Source organism: Lepus europaeus, chromosome X, assembly GCF_033115175.1.
Source record: "Lepus europaeus isolate LE1 chromosome X, mLepTim1.pri, whole genome shotgun sequence".
Lineage (NCBI taxonomy): Eukaryota > Metazoa > Chordata > Mammalia > Lagomorpha > Leporidae > Lepus > Lepus europaeus.
The window spans coordinates 61,141,827-61,158,724 of record NC_084850.1 but is presented as its reverse complement, the minus strand read 5'-3'; the positions used below and the strand labels follow the sequence as shown (position 1 = coordinate 61,158,724).

Here is a 16,898-nt window from a genome sequence, read left to right as displayed (position 1 = left end):
GTGGTTTGCTTTGCTGGGAATAAAAAAGGACTAAGAGTTCTCAGCACTCTGAAGGTGTCACACACAAAACTGCAACTCGCTGCATTTGGATTGGGAGTGACAGCTACCCTGCTCCCTGTTCTCAACTCGGCTCTGGCCTCCTGACTGACCCTCCAGTGGCTTCAATCACAAGGCTAGAAGCTCCCTGAGTCAGGAAGCAGCCGTTCTCCACCGTGCTGGGTGGTTATTTTTTTTTTTTTTTGACAGGCAGAGTTAGACAGTGAGAGAGAGAGAAAGGTCTTCCTTTTTCCGTTGGTTCACCCCCCAAATGGCCGCTATAGCCAGCGCACTGCGCCCATCCGAAGCCAGGAGCCAGGTGCCTCCTCCAGGTCTCCCATGCGGGTGCAGGAGCCCAAGCACTTGGGCCACCTTCACTGCCTTCCCGGGCCACAGCAGAGAGCTGGACTGGAAGAGGAGCAACCAGGCGCCCATATGGGATGCCGGCGCCGCAGGTGGAGGATTAACCAAGTGCGCCACGGCGCCGGCCCCCCCAGCACAGTGGGAAAGAGAAGGGTGGCCTCACAGCTAGTGTGCCTGCAATTGTGCATGCCTGTGGGAAGGGTCTGCTTGGGAGTGCCCTGTGCTTCCTGTGCTGCGATGGCGGAAAGAGTGAGGAGTTACTGCTATAAAATACACACACAGGATTGCTTAGCCTGCTGCCCACCAGAACCACTGTGGCAAAAGTTCCCAAGTTCAGGGCCAGCCTTGTGGCTCAGCGGGTTAGTTAAACTATCACCTGCGATGCTGGCATCCCACATGGGTGCTGGTTCACATCCCAGCTGCTCCACTTCCAATCCAGCTCCCTGATAATGCTTCTGGGAAAGCGGCAGAGAATGTCCCAACTACTTGGGCCCTTGCCACCTGCGTGGGATTCCTGGAAGAAGCTCCTGGCTTTGGCCTGGCCCTTTCTGTTGCTGCCATGTGGGGAGTGATCCAGCAGATGGGAGATCGATCTCTGTCTGTCTCTCTCCCTCTTTCTCTGTAATTCTGCCTTTCAATTAAATAAATAAATCTTTTAAAAATTTCCCAGAATCCCCAGACAAGTCATGATTGTCTGAATGAGGCTGCTTCATCAGAGACCTGTGCTTGGACGGTAGGAATAATGGGTGCTGGCCTTTCAATTCTGGACTACAGTCCAGCTCCACAGCCTCAGCCACCCCAGCCAATTGTCATGGAAACTAGATTGGAGGAAGTGCAAGAAGTCTGTTGCCTAAGTGGAGATTATCCAGCTATCTCATTGCTCACGATTAAGATTTATTTGTTTGTTTATGAGACAGAGATGGACACACAAAGATGGGATGTGATCCTGTCTGTTGGTTCACTCCCCAAATGCCTGCAACAGCCAGGACTGGGCCAGGCTAAAACCAGGAACTCGGTACTCAATCCAGGTTTCCTGTTTGGGTGGCAGGGACCTAATAACTTAAGCTGGAGCCAGAACTGAAACCCAAGTACTCAGTGTGGGACACAGGCCAAATGCCTGCCCATCGCTAGGCTTTTATGGCAGTAAATGTGAGTGGTGAGATCTCAGCCTCTCACTTTGCTCATGGAAGGCTCGGGAAAACCTTCTTTCAGATGGGAGGAGGGTTGGGCCAGACAAGGGAGAGAGTTTCTTGCATGCTACTTGCACCCCATGCTCTGATCTCTCTCAAGGTTAATATAATAGAGCTTAATATTTAAAATTGCTAAATTGTCTAAATTTAATGTTTTTCTTTCAATGTCTCAAATCCTGACCAGGAACCAGGGCAAAGCCCAATTATTCAATTAAGCTCAGTTGATTGGCCGTTTTTGAGGTCTTGGAGTTGACTCCCGCAAAGGGCATTTGGGCCGAGTGAGAGCACATTGCTGGCCGTTGTGGTACAGGGAGACCCACAGGTACAAGCCCATCCCTTCTCCTGAGACAGCAATGGTATTTTGACTGTTGGCATGTGCAAATGGCCCCCTACTTAGAATGGTTCCACTTAGAATGTTTCTGTTTTATAATGGTGGACAAGTGATACACCTTCAGTGGAAAGCATACTTCGGAATCTGCAATTGTGTCTTTTCCTGGGCTAGCCATGTGCAGTACCATCGTCTCTTGCAGTGCTGAGCAGTGGCAACAGCCACAGCTCCCAGTTAGCTTCATAACCACAAGGGCAACAAGTGAGACTCTAACGGAGTTCTGTGCTGCTCAGCTAGGGTATGTGGTAGGTTAGGTGGATTCAAATGCATTTTCAGCCTATGATATTTCCAACTTACGATTATGTTATTGGAACTTAGCCTCATCATAAGTTAAGGAGCATCTGTACTTTTGGAAGAATCACTAAGGCTTGACTTGAGAGCAAATTAGGTAATGATCTTTCTCAGCTGCCAGTAGGAGCTTGAAACAGGGACAACACCTGGGAAACTTTCGCTTGTCCACCCTGGGCGGAAGCCAAGCACAATCAAAATACTACCATCATGGTCGTTGGTGCTGTGGTGCAGTGAGTTAAAGCCCTGGCTTGCAGTGCCAGCATCCCATATGGGTGCCAGTTTGAGTCCCGGCTGCTCCATTTCTGATCCAGCTCCCTGCTAATGCACCTGGGAAAGCAGCAGAAGATGGCCCAAGTCCTTGGGCCCCTGCACCCGCATGGGAGACCCAGAAGAAGCTCCTGACTCCTGGCTTTGGATCGTTCCAGCTCTGGCCATTGAGGCCATTTGGGGAGTGAACCAGCAAATGGAAGACCTTACTGTCTGTCTCTCTCTCTCTCCATCTATAATTCTGCCTCTCAAATAAATAAATTTTAAAAAAATTATGGGGACCAGCACTGTAATGTGGCCGCTGCCTGCAGTGCTGGCTGGCGTCCCATATGGGTGCTGGTTTAAGTCCCAGCTGCTCCTCTTCTTCTTCCTTTTTTTTAAAGCCTGGCTGAGCATGAACTAACAATTTTATTTTATTTATTTTTAAAGACAGAGTTACAGAGAGAGAGAGAGAGAGAGAGGTCTTCCATCTGCTGGTTTACTCCCCAGATGACCGCAACGGCCAGAGCTGAGCCAATCCAAAGCCAGGAGCCAGGAGCTTCTTCCAGCTCTCCCACACAGGTGCAGGGGCCCAAGGGCTTGAGCCATCTTCTACTGCTTTCCCAGGCCACAGCAGAGAGCTGGATCAGAAGTGGAGCAGCCGGGTCTTGAACCAGCACCCATATTGGATGCAGGTGCTGCAAGCAGGGACTTTAACCCACTGCACCACAGCGCTGACCCCTCCTCTTCCAGTCCAGCTTTGTGCTATGGCCTTGGAAAGCAGTAGAAGATGGCCCAAGTCCTCAGGCCCCTGAACCTGCGTGGGAGACCTGAAAGAAGCTCCTGGCTCCTGGCTTTGGATTGGCGCAGCTTGTGCTGTTGCGGCCAATTGGGGAGTGAACCAGCGGATGGAAGTTCTCTCTCTCTCTCTCTGCCTCTGCCTCTCTGTAACTCTGCCTTTCAAATAAATAAATAAATCTTTAAAAAAAAAAAAGATGTACCAAGAAGAATTTAAGGTTAGACACAGACAATAAAGGGAGTACTGTAACTTGGATGTGCTCCTCTGAATTTCAAGTGTCGCCCCTGTGATAATATTAAGAAGTGGTGATTAAGCCATGAGGACTACTTCCTTGTGTAGGGGATGCAGGCCCTTGTAAAAGAAGCATCGGGGTGGGTGTTTGGTGCAGCGGTGAAGCTGCTACTTGCCACCCACATCCCACATCGGAGTGCCAGGGATTGAGTGCTGCCTCCACTTCCAATCCGGCTTTGAGCTCATGCTCACTCTGGGAGACAACAGCTGACAACTCAAGTGCTTGGGCCCCTGCCACCCATGTGGGAGACCCAGATGGAGTTCCTGGCTCCTGGCTTCAGCCTGGACCAGCCCTGGCTGGAGTGGGAATTTAGAGAGTGAGCTAATGGATGGAAGATTTTTCTTTCTCTCTCTCTCTGCCTTTCAAGTTTAAAAAAATGTAAACAAAAAACAAAACAAAACAAAAAAACCCTTCATGTAGGATTTGATTGGCTTGCCCTTCTGCCTTTTGCTGTGTGAGTATGCAGCAAGAAGGCCTTCATCAGACCTAATGCCAGAACCTTGACTTTGAACTTTCTAGCCTACAGATCCGTGAGAAATACATTGCTATTCCGTTTGGCATTTTCTGAGATGAGGACACCTGACACCTGGGCTCTCCGTAGGAGCTCCAAATGAGAGTTATATGGAATCTGTCTCCACGAGAGCCGGTCTGCATTTCAGCAGCAACACCGCCTTGCATCAGTCACAGTCTCCTCTCTGGGCCAACACCTACAAAAAAGTCACTCCTGGCAGTCTCTTGGAGTGACCTGGCAAAAACAACAACAAAATAAAATCAGGGAGCTGAGCCTCAGATTTGGATGCCATGGGTAGGAGCTGGGGTGTGGTTGGAAGGTGTGTCTCCTTCCTGCTTTGCTCAACTGCACTCTGGGTATCACAGCCATCTGTCTCTCACAGAGCAGCAGGACACATATCCTGGTCCCCCATGATTTCCTGCCTGTCATGGTTAGCTGACTTCAAGCAGATGCCATTTAGCAAGGGAGCGGATCTCAGGCCAGTGCTGGGTGGCTGGGGGAAGCAGGCAGCCACACTGCTCCCTGGCAAGAACTGGGCCTGGGGTTAGGGACTTGAGTGACTCATTTAACCCCTCTGTGCCCCAATTCCTCCAAATCACGAATGGGGTTTGTAATTATGGCCCTGGAAGGCTGTTGTTAGAAGCAAATGAAATGAGAGTACCCAGAAACACTCTCTTTGCATATGCTTAGCAAAGCAGACTTTGATGTCAGTTGCAAAGTAATGTGCTCTGGGAGGTCTGGGGAGGCTTCTGAAGTCGATTTAGTCAGGGCTGTGTATTTGAGGGCAGAGACAGAGCTAGAGGAATCTGGTGCCAGTCGTTTGAGAAAGGGGAAGCAAGCAACCCTGTCATTCTAACTGATGACATCTCTTGATGATAAGAATAACAGCCCAAGGGAAGACTGACATCTGTTATACCTTTATTTCCTTCTTGGGTTTTATTCCACTTTTTGTCTTGAGCGCAGAGGAAAAGTACCTCCCACTTCACACACCTTCTTCCTCCATCACTTCCAGCTGAGAGGCCACGATGAGCAAGAGGTGACATGGTTTCTGTTTCTCGCCTCCTCCCTCAGTCTAGCCTTCTGCAGGCACTGCCCCTCGGAGTGTCATGTGGCTGAAGCCGTGGCATCCCTGCAGGGGGAACACTTTTGCAGAAAGTGTTTGGGGGTGGATTTGAGGCTTCTGACATGTCTGAAGTCCCTGAGTGTGTCTCTACAAAGCCAGCTAGTAAAGTTGGAGATGCTCAGGTCTTTGGGCAGTGTTTGCGGGAATTTAGGGCTCCCCGGATGCCCCGTGTGTCACCTCCGTTGGTCGTTCTACTAGGGCTGACCTTTCCCACAGCCACCTTCCATATCCATAGCTTCCTCTTCCCCTCTTTCCCATGTCCCTATTTAAGGACACTCAGTGGGCTGGAAGGGGCTGGGGAGGACCAGAGATGATCATCTGAGACAGGAGAGTGAAGGAGGAGCAGCTTCAGCTAATGGCCAAGCTCCTTGGGGGAATCAGTGGCCGTCCTGGAGAAGCACCGCTGACGAAATCCTGTGTTTTTCCACTCTGCAGAACCTTCTCGAGGTCCAGAGCTAGAAAGGAGTGGAAAGGAGGATTTGGCTGTGAGATCACAGGCCAAGCAGATTAAACAAACAACAGATACGCTGTGCAGTTCCCAGAATCGAACTGCCTCCTTCAGTCTGGCCTTGCACAGCCAGTTCTACTCAGGGCGTAGCATGCCCACATCTGCTGCTCGAATCCCATAAATGGAAGGGGCGGGCAGATTGTGCACCGAGCTCTGTCCCTTCCTGCTGTGTGCCTGCTGGCAAGTCACTGAGCCCCACTTTCCTGATCTGTAAAATGAAGATAATAAGTACCCACTTCATAAAGATTCAATGAGATAATGCATTGTAAAGTACCTGCTACATAGTGCCTATGGCTCTGTATGCATAACTTGTTGCTGCTACTGCTTCTATAGCTGCTAATGCTATTAGTACCATGGCTACCACCTACTCTGTGATGCCTGCTTTGACTTCCTGTAAAGTTGGTTGCCCCCAATTTGGGTTCCCCCAGCCCTTGAGCCTGATCTTACTGTATTGTTGATGCCTCTTTCCCTCCAGTTAAACTACAGCTCTCTGGAGGCATGCTCTCTGCTTTTTCAACCTTGTATTCCCCTTAATGCCCAGCACACAGTAGGAGTGATGTAATTTTTTTTAAACAAGAGGTTTATTTATTTGAAAGTCAGAGTTACAAAGAGAGAGAGAGAGAGAGAGAGAGTCTTCCATCCAGTGGTTCACTCCCCAAATGGCTGCAACAGCCAGGGCTGGGCCTCTATGAAGCCAGGATCTTCTGGGTCTTCCACGTGAGTACAGGGGCCCAGTGTCTTCTGCTTTCCCAAGCACATCAGCAGAGAGCTGGATCAGAAGAGGAGCAATCAGGACACGAACCAGCGCGCCCATATGGGATGCCAGTGCCGCAGGCAGAGGCTTAGCCTACTACGCCAAAGTGACGGCCCCCCCAATGTAATTTTTTTTAAAGATTTATTTTATTTATTTGAAAGACAGTTACAGAGAGAGAGAAGTCTTCCATCTGCTGGTTCACTCCCCAGATGGCTGCAAGGACTGGAGCTGGGCTGCTCTGAAGCCAGGAGCCAGGAGCTTCTTCTGGGTCTCCCACGTGGATGCAGTGACCCAAGTACTTGGGCCATCTTCTGCTGTTTTCCCAGGCATATTAGCAGGGAGTAGGATAGGAAATGGAGCAGCCAGGACTCGAACTGGCACCCATATGGGATGCCCATGCTGCAGGCCAGGCCTTTAACCCTGCTGTACCACAGCGCTGGCCCCTGCTAAGTAAATATTTGTGAAATGGATGAGTGAGCAAATGGGTGAGACTACCTGAGACTGTAGCCTCTTTCTCCAAGCAGGCTGAGAAAGCCTGTTCTAGTGGACTCCTTGCCTGCCCATGGAAAGCCCCACCTAGGCTCACCCAGTTGTCAACAGCATTTATTCCGTGATTCCCTCTGGCTGGCTTCCTGCAGAGCACGGCACTGTGAGTGTTTTCCAGGCCTCTCACTCCCAAATGGGGGCGGCTCCCCGCTTCTCGACCTCATAGCCAGGCTCCACACCTCATCTGTAAGCTGTTCCTTCTTCCGCCATTCCCCTGCCATTCAAGCAGTAGATAACAAGTACCTGCTATGTAGGGGCAGCAGATCCTACATTTGGGTTCATGGTATCTCATATGACTTGGAGTATGTGTGTGTGTATGATGTGGCTTCCCCAAAATGATTTTAAGCTCTTAGAGGGTAAAGGAGTAGATCTTCCACTTTTTTTTTTTTTTAGGATTTACTTATTTATTGAAGAGGCAGAGTTACAGACAAAGGGGGAGAGACAGAGAGAGAGGTCTTCCATCTGCTGGTTCATGCCCTAGATGGCTGTAATGGCCAGAGCTGGGCCAGGATCTTCTTCTGGGTCTCCCACGTGGGTGCAGGGTCCCACTTGGGCCATTTTCTATTGCTTTCTCAGGCTATAGCAGAGAGCTGGATGGGAAGAGGAACAGCCAAGATTTGAACTAGGTTCCATATGAGATGCTGGTGTTGCAGGTAGAGGATTAAGTTGCTAAGCCATAGCACCACATGGCTGCCGCCCCTCCCCCGTCCCCCAGTTCTTTTGTCTCCCTTACACTATCCCAGACAGAATCGAGCACAGCCATGGGCATGTGGGTGGACACTAAGTGACTTGCCCTCTAGGTGCAAGCATGTAACTTGCTGCAGGGAAAGATGAGAACAGGGACAGTACAGCTCAACCAGCTGTGTGGTTTAGGGACACACTACGCCTGGGGCTTTCACCCTCCAGGGAAGGGGCACAGGGCCAGTGATCCTAGCCCCTTAGTTTTCCTGCACCCTCTGTGTCCCACCTAACCCCCTCATCCCATTCATTCACGTTCCAAGGGCTCTTCTCTCAACAGCAGCTAGAAGTGGACAGCTTGCTGATCGCTGTATCTGCCTGTTATTCTGCTCATTTTCTCTTTCTCCGTGCCCTGTGCATTGGGCCATGGGGTTGTTAGCTTCTGTTGGGCATTTCTGAGCAGTGGAAGCTTGGACTAGTCCTCTTCTCTTGATCCCACCCCCTGCCCTCGTCTACCCCCACATGCCTGGTGATGATGACAGTGAGGGGCATTGCAGAGCGGGGGCCAGAGGCCCTTAGGGCATACTCAGTGCCTTTCTCTGCAATCCCAAGTTTTTGTTTTTGCTTTCTGTTTCAGGCTCACCTGCCATTTGCTGTCATTGGAAGCACAGAAGAACTGAAAATAGGCAACAAGATGATGAAGGCTCGGCAGTACCCTTGGGGCACTGTGCAGGGTAAGTGAGAAAGCAGCACCTTCTGTCTGTCTCTTTGTCCCCAGCCACTATCTATGACAAATCCCTAACTTGTCCCCATTTAGCTAGAATCTCAAACAGCTCGTAGGGGGCGCTAGCAAGCAAACTCTGGCTCCCTACCTGGATTCTCTGATGTGAGCTCATTCCTTTCGTCTCTACTGGCGAAAGCTCTCCTAAAACAAAAGCAAGGTAGGAAGGCATGTGCAAGAAAGCATGCACAGCAGCCCAATAAATAAATCAATCTGTGAGCCAGAATGCTTTCAGCAGTGCTGTTTGTACTGACATGCTCATGTAATGGGATATTACGCAGAAGGGAAATGAACGAACTATAGTTACATCTGCGTGAATGAGTCTCAGAAACATAATGCTGAGCTAAATCAATCAGCGTACATGCTGTAGGATTCATTGATGGGAATTCCAGAAGTAGGCAACAGTAAACAAGAGATAGACAGACTTTTAGCGGTACACTGGTAAAACTGTAAAGAAAGACAAAGGGATGATAAACCAGAGTCAAGACCGTTGATGCCTCTCTTTGCCAGCGCAGGTGGGGGATGGAGAGGCAGGCCTAAGACTGAAGGGTTACCAGCAGTTTCTAAGGTACTATTAATGCTTAAGTTGGGTTGTGAAGACATTGATATTAGTGTTTTTTTTTTTTTATTTTAATTCTCTAAATTGTGTATACAAGGTGTCTGTTAAAAAGTTTATGGATAATATGCATTACAAAAAAAAGAATGAGTTTCAAAAATATTTTTCACCCAAGTAAATGTATCCTTTTAAAAACAAGATTTATTTATTTGAAAAGCAAAGTGACAGATAGAGAGAGAGCTTCCATCTGCTGGTTCACTCCCCAAATGGCTGCAACAGCTGGGGCTGGGCCAGGCCAAAGCCAGGAGTCAGGAGCTTCTTCCAGGTCTCCTAGGTGGGTGACAGGAACCCAAGTACTTAGGCCATCTTCTGCTGTCTTCCCAGGTACATTAGCAGGGAGCTGGGTCAAAGTAGAGTTGCCAGGCCAGCGTTGTGGCATAGTGGTAAAGCTGTTACCTGAGATGCAGGCATCCCATAGGGGCACTAGTTCAAGCCCCAGCTGTTTCACTTTCTATCTAGCTCCCTGCTAATGTGCCTGGGAAAGCAGTGGAAGTTGGCCCAAGTGCTTGGACCCCTGCTACCCATGTGGGAGATCTGGAAGAAGCTCCTGGTTCCTGGCTTCAAACTGGCCTGGCTCTGACCATTCGGGCCTTTTGGGGGTGAACCAGCAGATGGAAAATAATTCCCTCTTTCTGTAAACTCTGCCTTTCAAATAAATAAATAAATAAATAAATATATCGCTTTTTCTTAAAAAAAAGAAGAGTTTCTAGGACTGGAAGTAGCACTCCAATATGGGATGCCAATGTTACAAGTGGTGGCTTAACCTGCTGTGCAATAATGCCAGGCCCCAAATTTATCTTTAATTCCATTTCCATGAACCTCTGAGTGCCCTCCTACACATTTCATGCACTCTTTTTATGTATGATTGCTTCCTAACTTTAAAAAACTGAGACATAATGTATGAACACTCACTCAAGAATGTTCCGTTTGTGGTCTGCCTGACACATGTTAAGTTATCCTTGGGACTAGTTGGTGCGGTGAATAAGACAGGGCCTAGACACTGCCATGGGTGGGAGAGGTCTCTGGTCCTCAGAGTCTACAGCTGTAAACTGGGCCACAGACTCAGGGGCCTCATGTGATAGTGTGGCAGCTTCTCTGTAAGCTCCTTCCTAACACTGGGCAAACAGCTGACAGTGGCTGGTGAGTTGTCCACATCACATACCAAAGCTGGGCACACTACAGACCCACTGGAACTAGCTGGATTTTCAACAGATAGGACTATTCCAGTGATGAGAAGTGTGCTAAACTGTGTTCTTCTTTGCCATTGAGGGCTGGAGATGCTCCACCAGGAACACTTGCAAATGGTTTCCAGAGCAATGGTCCCACCTTGGGATGGCTTTGTGGTCTAAGAGACAGGAATCTGAGGTGAGAGGAAGAGAAGCCAGCAGACACGATTCCAATGAGTGATTTCCTCTGAGCTGAGCTACCCTGTACCTAACCAACAAGGGGCATTTGGAAAGCTTTGCTTCTGAGTCTGTGTTGACTGTTGGGTTTGAATGAGGAAGCAATTGTGTGTTGTTTGGGCAGCCTGCAGGGGCCTGGGACTCTCCCACCTTCTGACTGAGTACTAGGCGGCATTGTCCGGAGATGGACATGCAGATGGAATGTAGCATGATCCTGAGACTTTGCCTTGCTGAGGCCAGTGTTTTTAAAAAGATTTACTTATTTTATTTGAAAGTCAAAGTTACACACAGAGAGAAGGACAGGCAGAGAGAGAGAGAGGTCTTCCATCCTCTGGTTCACTCCCCAGAGGGCTGCAATGGCCGGAGCTGGGCCAACCCGAAGCCAGGAGCCAGGAGCTTCTTCCAGGTCTCCCACGTGGGTGCAGGGGCCCAAGGACTTGGGCCATCTTCTACTGCTTTCCTAGGCCATAGCAGAGAGCTGGATTGGAAGTGGGGCAACCAGGACTCGAACCAGCACCCATATGGGATGCCAGCACTGCAGGCGACATCTTTACTCGTTACGCCACAGTGCCAGCCCCGATGCCAGTTTTAATATTAACCTATGTTCCAGGACAGCGGGGAGCTTTATCTCAAATGCAACGGGTCTCTAAGCACAGGGGTTGTTATGTGGGTCAAGTTGAGCTTTGAGAAGATTACTCTGATGACTGCAAGGCAGTCTGCCACAACGCTCCCTGATCCTGGATCTCAGAACCCCTTCGCTACCGCATCACCCTCTCCCAGCCCTTGCGAGCCAGAATCTGGAGTGACTGGACCTGTTCCCCACTGGTTCTACATGGTCAGGTCAAACGCCCACATCTCACACAGTGCAGTCATGCCTGTTCAGGACCTTCTGTTCTGGCTGGAAACTATGACTTGGTCCTGCTATGACTTGGTCACACATCTCTGTCATTCTCAACCCATATATAGATCATTACCACATTCTCTCAAGGTGGGAGCTTGTTCATGCATGCCAGAAAGTGGGGTCCACTTTCTCCTGATCACCATTGCTGCTGTCAGGCTATTACCTGCCCTCTAAAATATGCCTTGGAAGCTTTTGCCATCCAGATGAGTCATGCCTTTGGGCCACTCCCTTCCTTTTCACTGTCATCTATCAGTGCCCTCATCCCCCTCCCCCTATTCTTTGAAGATGTCGTCACCTGTTTGTAGCCTTTGCCTCTCCCCTGCATGGCCTGAGTTTGAGTCCTAACTCTGCAGCTTACTAGCTAAGTGCCCTCATCAACCCCATTGAGAACTTCCAAGGAGTGTTCTTTTCTGTACTGAATAAATCCCTAGTCTTCCTTCCAGAATCATCCTGGGGGTTGTCTCTTTGGTGAAGCCTTCACTCCCCAAGGAGTTCCTCCAAGCTTTCACTGTGAGGATGGCTATAGCTCCATTTTTTGTGATTTTTACATTGTATTATATTTGTCTTTGCACATCTGTTCTTCCACTAAGTTGTAAACTGCCAAGGGCAAGACTCCATGGTTCATTTCTAAATTTCCAGTGCCTTGGACAATACTGGGAACAGAGGTTCCACAAATATCTTGACTGGCTGGCTGGCTGGCTGGCTGGGTGTACATGTGCTATTGTCCATAAAGTGGTGCAGAGCAAACATTCCTGTGAGATTGTGACCGGTGAACTTGTATTGAGGGGCTCTGAACATTTCTTAGATAGTTTTATGGTATGACAGTTTTGCATTACTGCCATTTTTCTAACGTTTCACTTGCATTTCCAGTAGAGAAGCGAATCAGGATATAAATTTGCAGGCTGTGTGTACCCAGGTTGCAAGATGATGTCAACTGCTACACATTCTGCCTCTCATTTTTGTCCATTTCTGCTTCTGCTGGCCTTGCTTTCAATATCGTCTCAATACCCTAATCCTGCTATGCAGTTGAGAACGAGGCCCACTGCGACTTTGTGAAGCTGCGGGAGATGCTGATTCGGGTCAACATGGAGGATCTGCGGGAGCAGACCCACACCCGGCACTATGAGCTATACCGCCGCTGTAAGCTGGAGGAGATGGGCTTCAAGGACACTGACCCTGACAGCAAACCCTTCAGGTACCACTCATGCCAGCCCAACCCAGCCCACCCGGGTGGTGTAGACACCTTGCCCTGGAGAATTCACAGGAGAGGCAAGACATGGGTGCTATGACCGGAGGAGCAGAGGTCATTCACTTGCTAGTTCCACTAGCCCATCCCCTCTGTGCCAGGGGAGCTGTGGCAGGCTTAAGAAGTGCTGTAGTGCTGCTTGTGAGAGTGATGGAAGGGAGGAGGCTCAGGGGAGCAGCAAGGCTGGTGCGTGCGCTCACACTCACACACACGCGCACCCAGCAACTCGAGTCAGCTGTGCTGGGGGGAGCTTGAGCTGGGGCCTTGCTCCCCAGGGTGGCAGTTTGTAGCTGTCCTCTGCCCCATCTTCTCTATTCAGCTCCTGCCGCAGGTTTCGCCTGTCTTCTTTCCCCTCCTTCCCATTCACAAAACCAGATGGGACTTAGGTGGCAGTCCCTTTCCGTGTGTTGATGAACTGTAGGCTCTTCATTCCCTGTCCCAAGTGTTTGCATTCAAGTGCCAGTTTTGTTCTGACCACAGGATGTTAGTGATCAGCGACATATTTCTTTAATCAGAATCTGAGATGCTTTCTGGGAAAGGGGAGGTTGTGAAAGCAGTTTATTATGTGATGAGAGTGACAAACAAGGTGGAAGCATCTGAGCTCTGTGCATGATGTGTGACATAAACCTTACATTGGAAATGACCATGCGCTGTCCTTCACTGTGGCTTGGATTCCTTTCAGGAACCGGCAGGCATCGCTAAGCAAGTGGGAGGGATCTTTGTGGGTGAAGATGGCCGTCAGCGGTCTTGCAGATCCCAGAGAACCTATTACAGTGGAAAGCTGGCCCAGGGCTAAGCACAGCCAGTACTTTGGGGACGCCTGCCTCAAGAGGGGCAGCCTTGCTCCTGGACAGGCAGGGACAGGCACCACTGGAGCTGCTGAGGTTGGAGGGAGGCATGCCTGACTCTCCCTTGTGGGAGTCCCCAGAACTCTTCTGTCTCCTGTCTCCTTCCTCTCCAACAGCTTTTGCGTGCATTTGTGGAAGAGGAGACGTGTTTCTCCCTGGTTATTTAGTCGCCTCCCTCCATCTTTGGTTCCATACTGAGTTGTTCTGTTTCCATGTTATCCTCTGCACTCCTCTGCTGGTTGCTTTCTGTGTAACTGTTCTCATCCTGGAGCAACTCTCCCTTAACTCTGCTCTTTCTCTGCCCTATCAAGAAGTTTGGCACTATGCAGTCATTCCCTTGGTATGGGGGGCGGGGGAGTTGTGGAATTGGGACTTTCCCTCTTTTTTTTCTTTTAAAGATCTTATCTATTTGAGATGCAGAGTTATAGACAGAGAGAGGGAGAGATGGACAGAGAGAAAGGTCTTTGATCCACTGGTTCACTCCCCAAATGGCCACAATGGCCAGAGCTGTGCCAATCTGAAGCCAGGAGCCAAGAGCTGTTTCTGGGTCTCCACAGGAGTGTAAGGGCCCAAGCACTTGGGCCATCTTCCACTGCTTTCCCAGACACATTAGTAGAGAGCTGGATCAGAAGTGGAACAGCTGGGACTTGAACGAGAGCCCTTGTGGGATGCTGGTGCCACAGGTAGTGGCTTTACTCACTATGGTACAGCACCTGCCCCAGACATATTTTCTTCAAATATTTTCTATTCACAGTTGATTGACCCTTTAGGTGAAGACCCTATGGATCCAGAGGGCTGACTGTATTTGCCAGATCCTCTTCCTAATCTCTCACTGACTGCTCAACTCAGTGCCTCTGCTTTGAGCACTCTACTGAAATGCCTCTCAAAGGCCAGCAATCAAGAACGTATGACCAATTTTAGAGTGGCCATTGAGTTCCATCTTCTTTACTCACAATATGATATTTGATACTATTTCCCACTGTTTTCCTTCTTGAAACACTCTCTGCCTTTGCCTCTTGTATTAGTGGCCTGTCTGTCTCTCTCCATTCTGAGCCTCCTCCCTCCTCTGCAGGCTCATTTACTTTAGTTTAGCTTTAAATGTTGCTATTTCCTCAGGAGTCTCTCCTTGGGCCTCTGTCCCTTTCCCTCGGTATTCTCCTTGCAGCTTGGTCCTTTCCACTCTCACAGCTCTAATTACTTCCTAGAAATAGATGACTCCCAAGCTGAACTCTAACTTGAGTTCTAAACCCATTGGTCTGGTTGCATACTGGACTTTCCACTCACATACTCCATAGAGGTCCTACTTGCAACTCAAGCAATCCATTATCTAATTCATCTTTTGTTGTTTTAAACATACTACGTTGCCATTGTGGAAACTTGATGGTGGCACTTGATGGGACTGCCACCCACGTGGTTGCCTGAGCCGAACACTGGAAACATCTTTGATTCCTCTCAAGTTCCAGGAGTTCTGCTGCCCTTACTGTTCCTCCAGCTCCCCCATTCCCTACCAGCTCTTAACATTAAGATCCTGGCGTTGCTTACTTGGATTGTTGGGGGAAAAAAATCTGTCCTTTGCAACAGCCAGAGTGGTCTTTTCCTTTTCAAATTGGATCCAGTCTTCCTGCTTGAAATTACGCAGTAGCTACATGTCCAACTCTCTTTTTTTTAAAGATTTATTTATTTATTTGAGAGGTAGAGTTACAGACAGAGACAGACAGGTCTTACATCCGCTGGTTCACTCCCCAAATGGCTGCAACAACTGCAGCTGGGCTAATCCGAAGCCAGGAGCCAGAAGCTTCTTCTGGGTTTCTTACGTGGGTGCAGGGGCCTAAGCACTTGCGCCATTTTCTGCTGCTTTCCCAGGCCATCAACAGGGAGCTGGATCGGAAGTGGAGCAGCCGAGACTAGAACCGGCACACATACGGGATACAAGCATGGCAGACGGAGGCTTAACCTACTATGCCACAGCGCCGGCCCCCAACGTCCAACTCTTTAATGCAGTATCTAACGCCTGCTGTCCCCTGCCAGACTCAGGAACCTCATCTTTCACGATTACCCTGCAGCTTACGTGACACCCTCCTACCATGTTGAACTGTCTCCAAGGATGCCATTCTCTTTCCACTTGTGCCTTTACCCAGGCTGCTTTCTTTGGGGGCACAATTCTCACTCTCTGTGCCAGCCTAATTCCTATTTCTTTACAAACGAGCCCAGGCTGGGGCAGGGAGCCTTAGCCCAGGGATCTGCCAGACTCTGAGTTCCTTGATGGCGGGCACAGTGGCTACTGGCTCTAGATGTTGAGTGACGAGCATAGTGGGTCAGCACGTGGTGGCGTCCCACCAGATGTTTGTTGAAATAGTGAATTTCTGAGGTCAGTCTCAGAGCCGGCGCCTTGCAGTGCAGTGCAGTGGGCGGGCCCAGAGGAAGAGCCAGGAGACCCAGCTTCTGGTCCCAGCTCTGCCTCTCACTAGCTGTGTGATCTTGAGCAGGGCATCTCGTGTCTCTGGGCCTCAGTTTCCTCATCTGTAAACCAAGAGGACAGAGCCAGATGCTCTAGGTAGCTCCAGCTCACCAGGGCTGCGCCAGCCCCCAAGCAGCCCTGTGATCCTGCTGTCATGTGCCGAGCCGACTGTCCTTGGGCTTCTGGTTTTGTGCCTGTCTCGGAGTGGAGGGGGTGGGGGGCAGAGAAGCCCTGGGAAGATTCCCAAGGACCAGTTTTCATGACATCGGAGCCGTTGTGAAGGCAGAGGGAGTAACCTGACCCTGTTCGCAGTTTACAGGAGACATATGAGGCCAAACGGAATGAGTTCCTGGGGGAGCTGCAGAAGAAAGAAGAGGAGATGAGACAGATGTTCGTTCAGAGAGTCAAAGAGAAAGAAGCGGAACTCAAAGAGGCAGAGAAAGAGGTAAGCGTGATCTGGGGTGCCAGGCAGGAAGGGAGAGGCGGCTGCACCTGACAAGGAAGCCTGTTATGGCGGCTTCTGCAGGAGGAGAGCGGCCCCTGGGCAGGGCTGGGGCGTAAAGTCTATAGCCCTGCCTTGGCTGGCCCTGGGAGGGGCTGTGAGAGCTGGGTCTCTGTCACCCCTATTCCCCAAGGCCAGGATGTTTTCCATCCTGTACTACTCGGTTTTCCAGAGCCCTGCTGTCCCACGTGGTAGCCACTAGCCATAGGGGGCTGTTTAAATTGCTTTTTGAATTTTAAAACTTCTATTTTTTAAAGATTATTTTGTTTATTTGAAAGGCAGCTTGACAGAGAGGGAGAGGGAATAAAGGGACAGAGAGAGAGAGAAGAGATTGATTTTCCATCTGCTGGTTTATTCCCCAAATGCCTGCAACAGCCAAGGCTGGGCCAGGCCAAAGCCAGGAGCCAGGAACTCTATC

At 49.8% G+C, this 16,898-nt stretch overlaps 1 protein-coding gene across 7 annotated transcripts in view; it reads left to right on the top strand.

Moving 5' to 3' along the window:
- SEPTIN6 (septin 6) overlaps nt 1-16,898 on the top strand; it is an 83,971-nt gene that overhangs the window by 53,027 nt on the left and 14,046 nt on the right. For all 7 annotated transcript variants that reach the window (XM_062182932.1, XM_062182935.1, XM_062182933.1 and 4 more), the window contains exons 6-8: nt 8,363-8,459; nt 12,453-12,621; nt 16,291-16,423. In XM_062182932.1, coding sequence (XP_062038916.1) covers nt 8,363-8,459; nt 12,453-12,621; nt 16,291-16,423 — 399 coding nt within the window. The remainder of the gene's footprint in view (nt 1-8,362; nt 8,460-12,452; nt 12,622-16,290; nt 16,424-16,898) is intronic.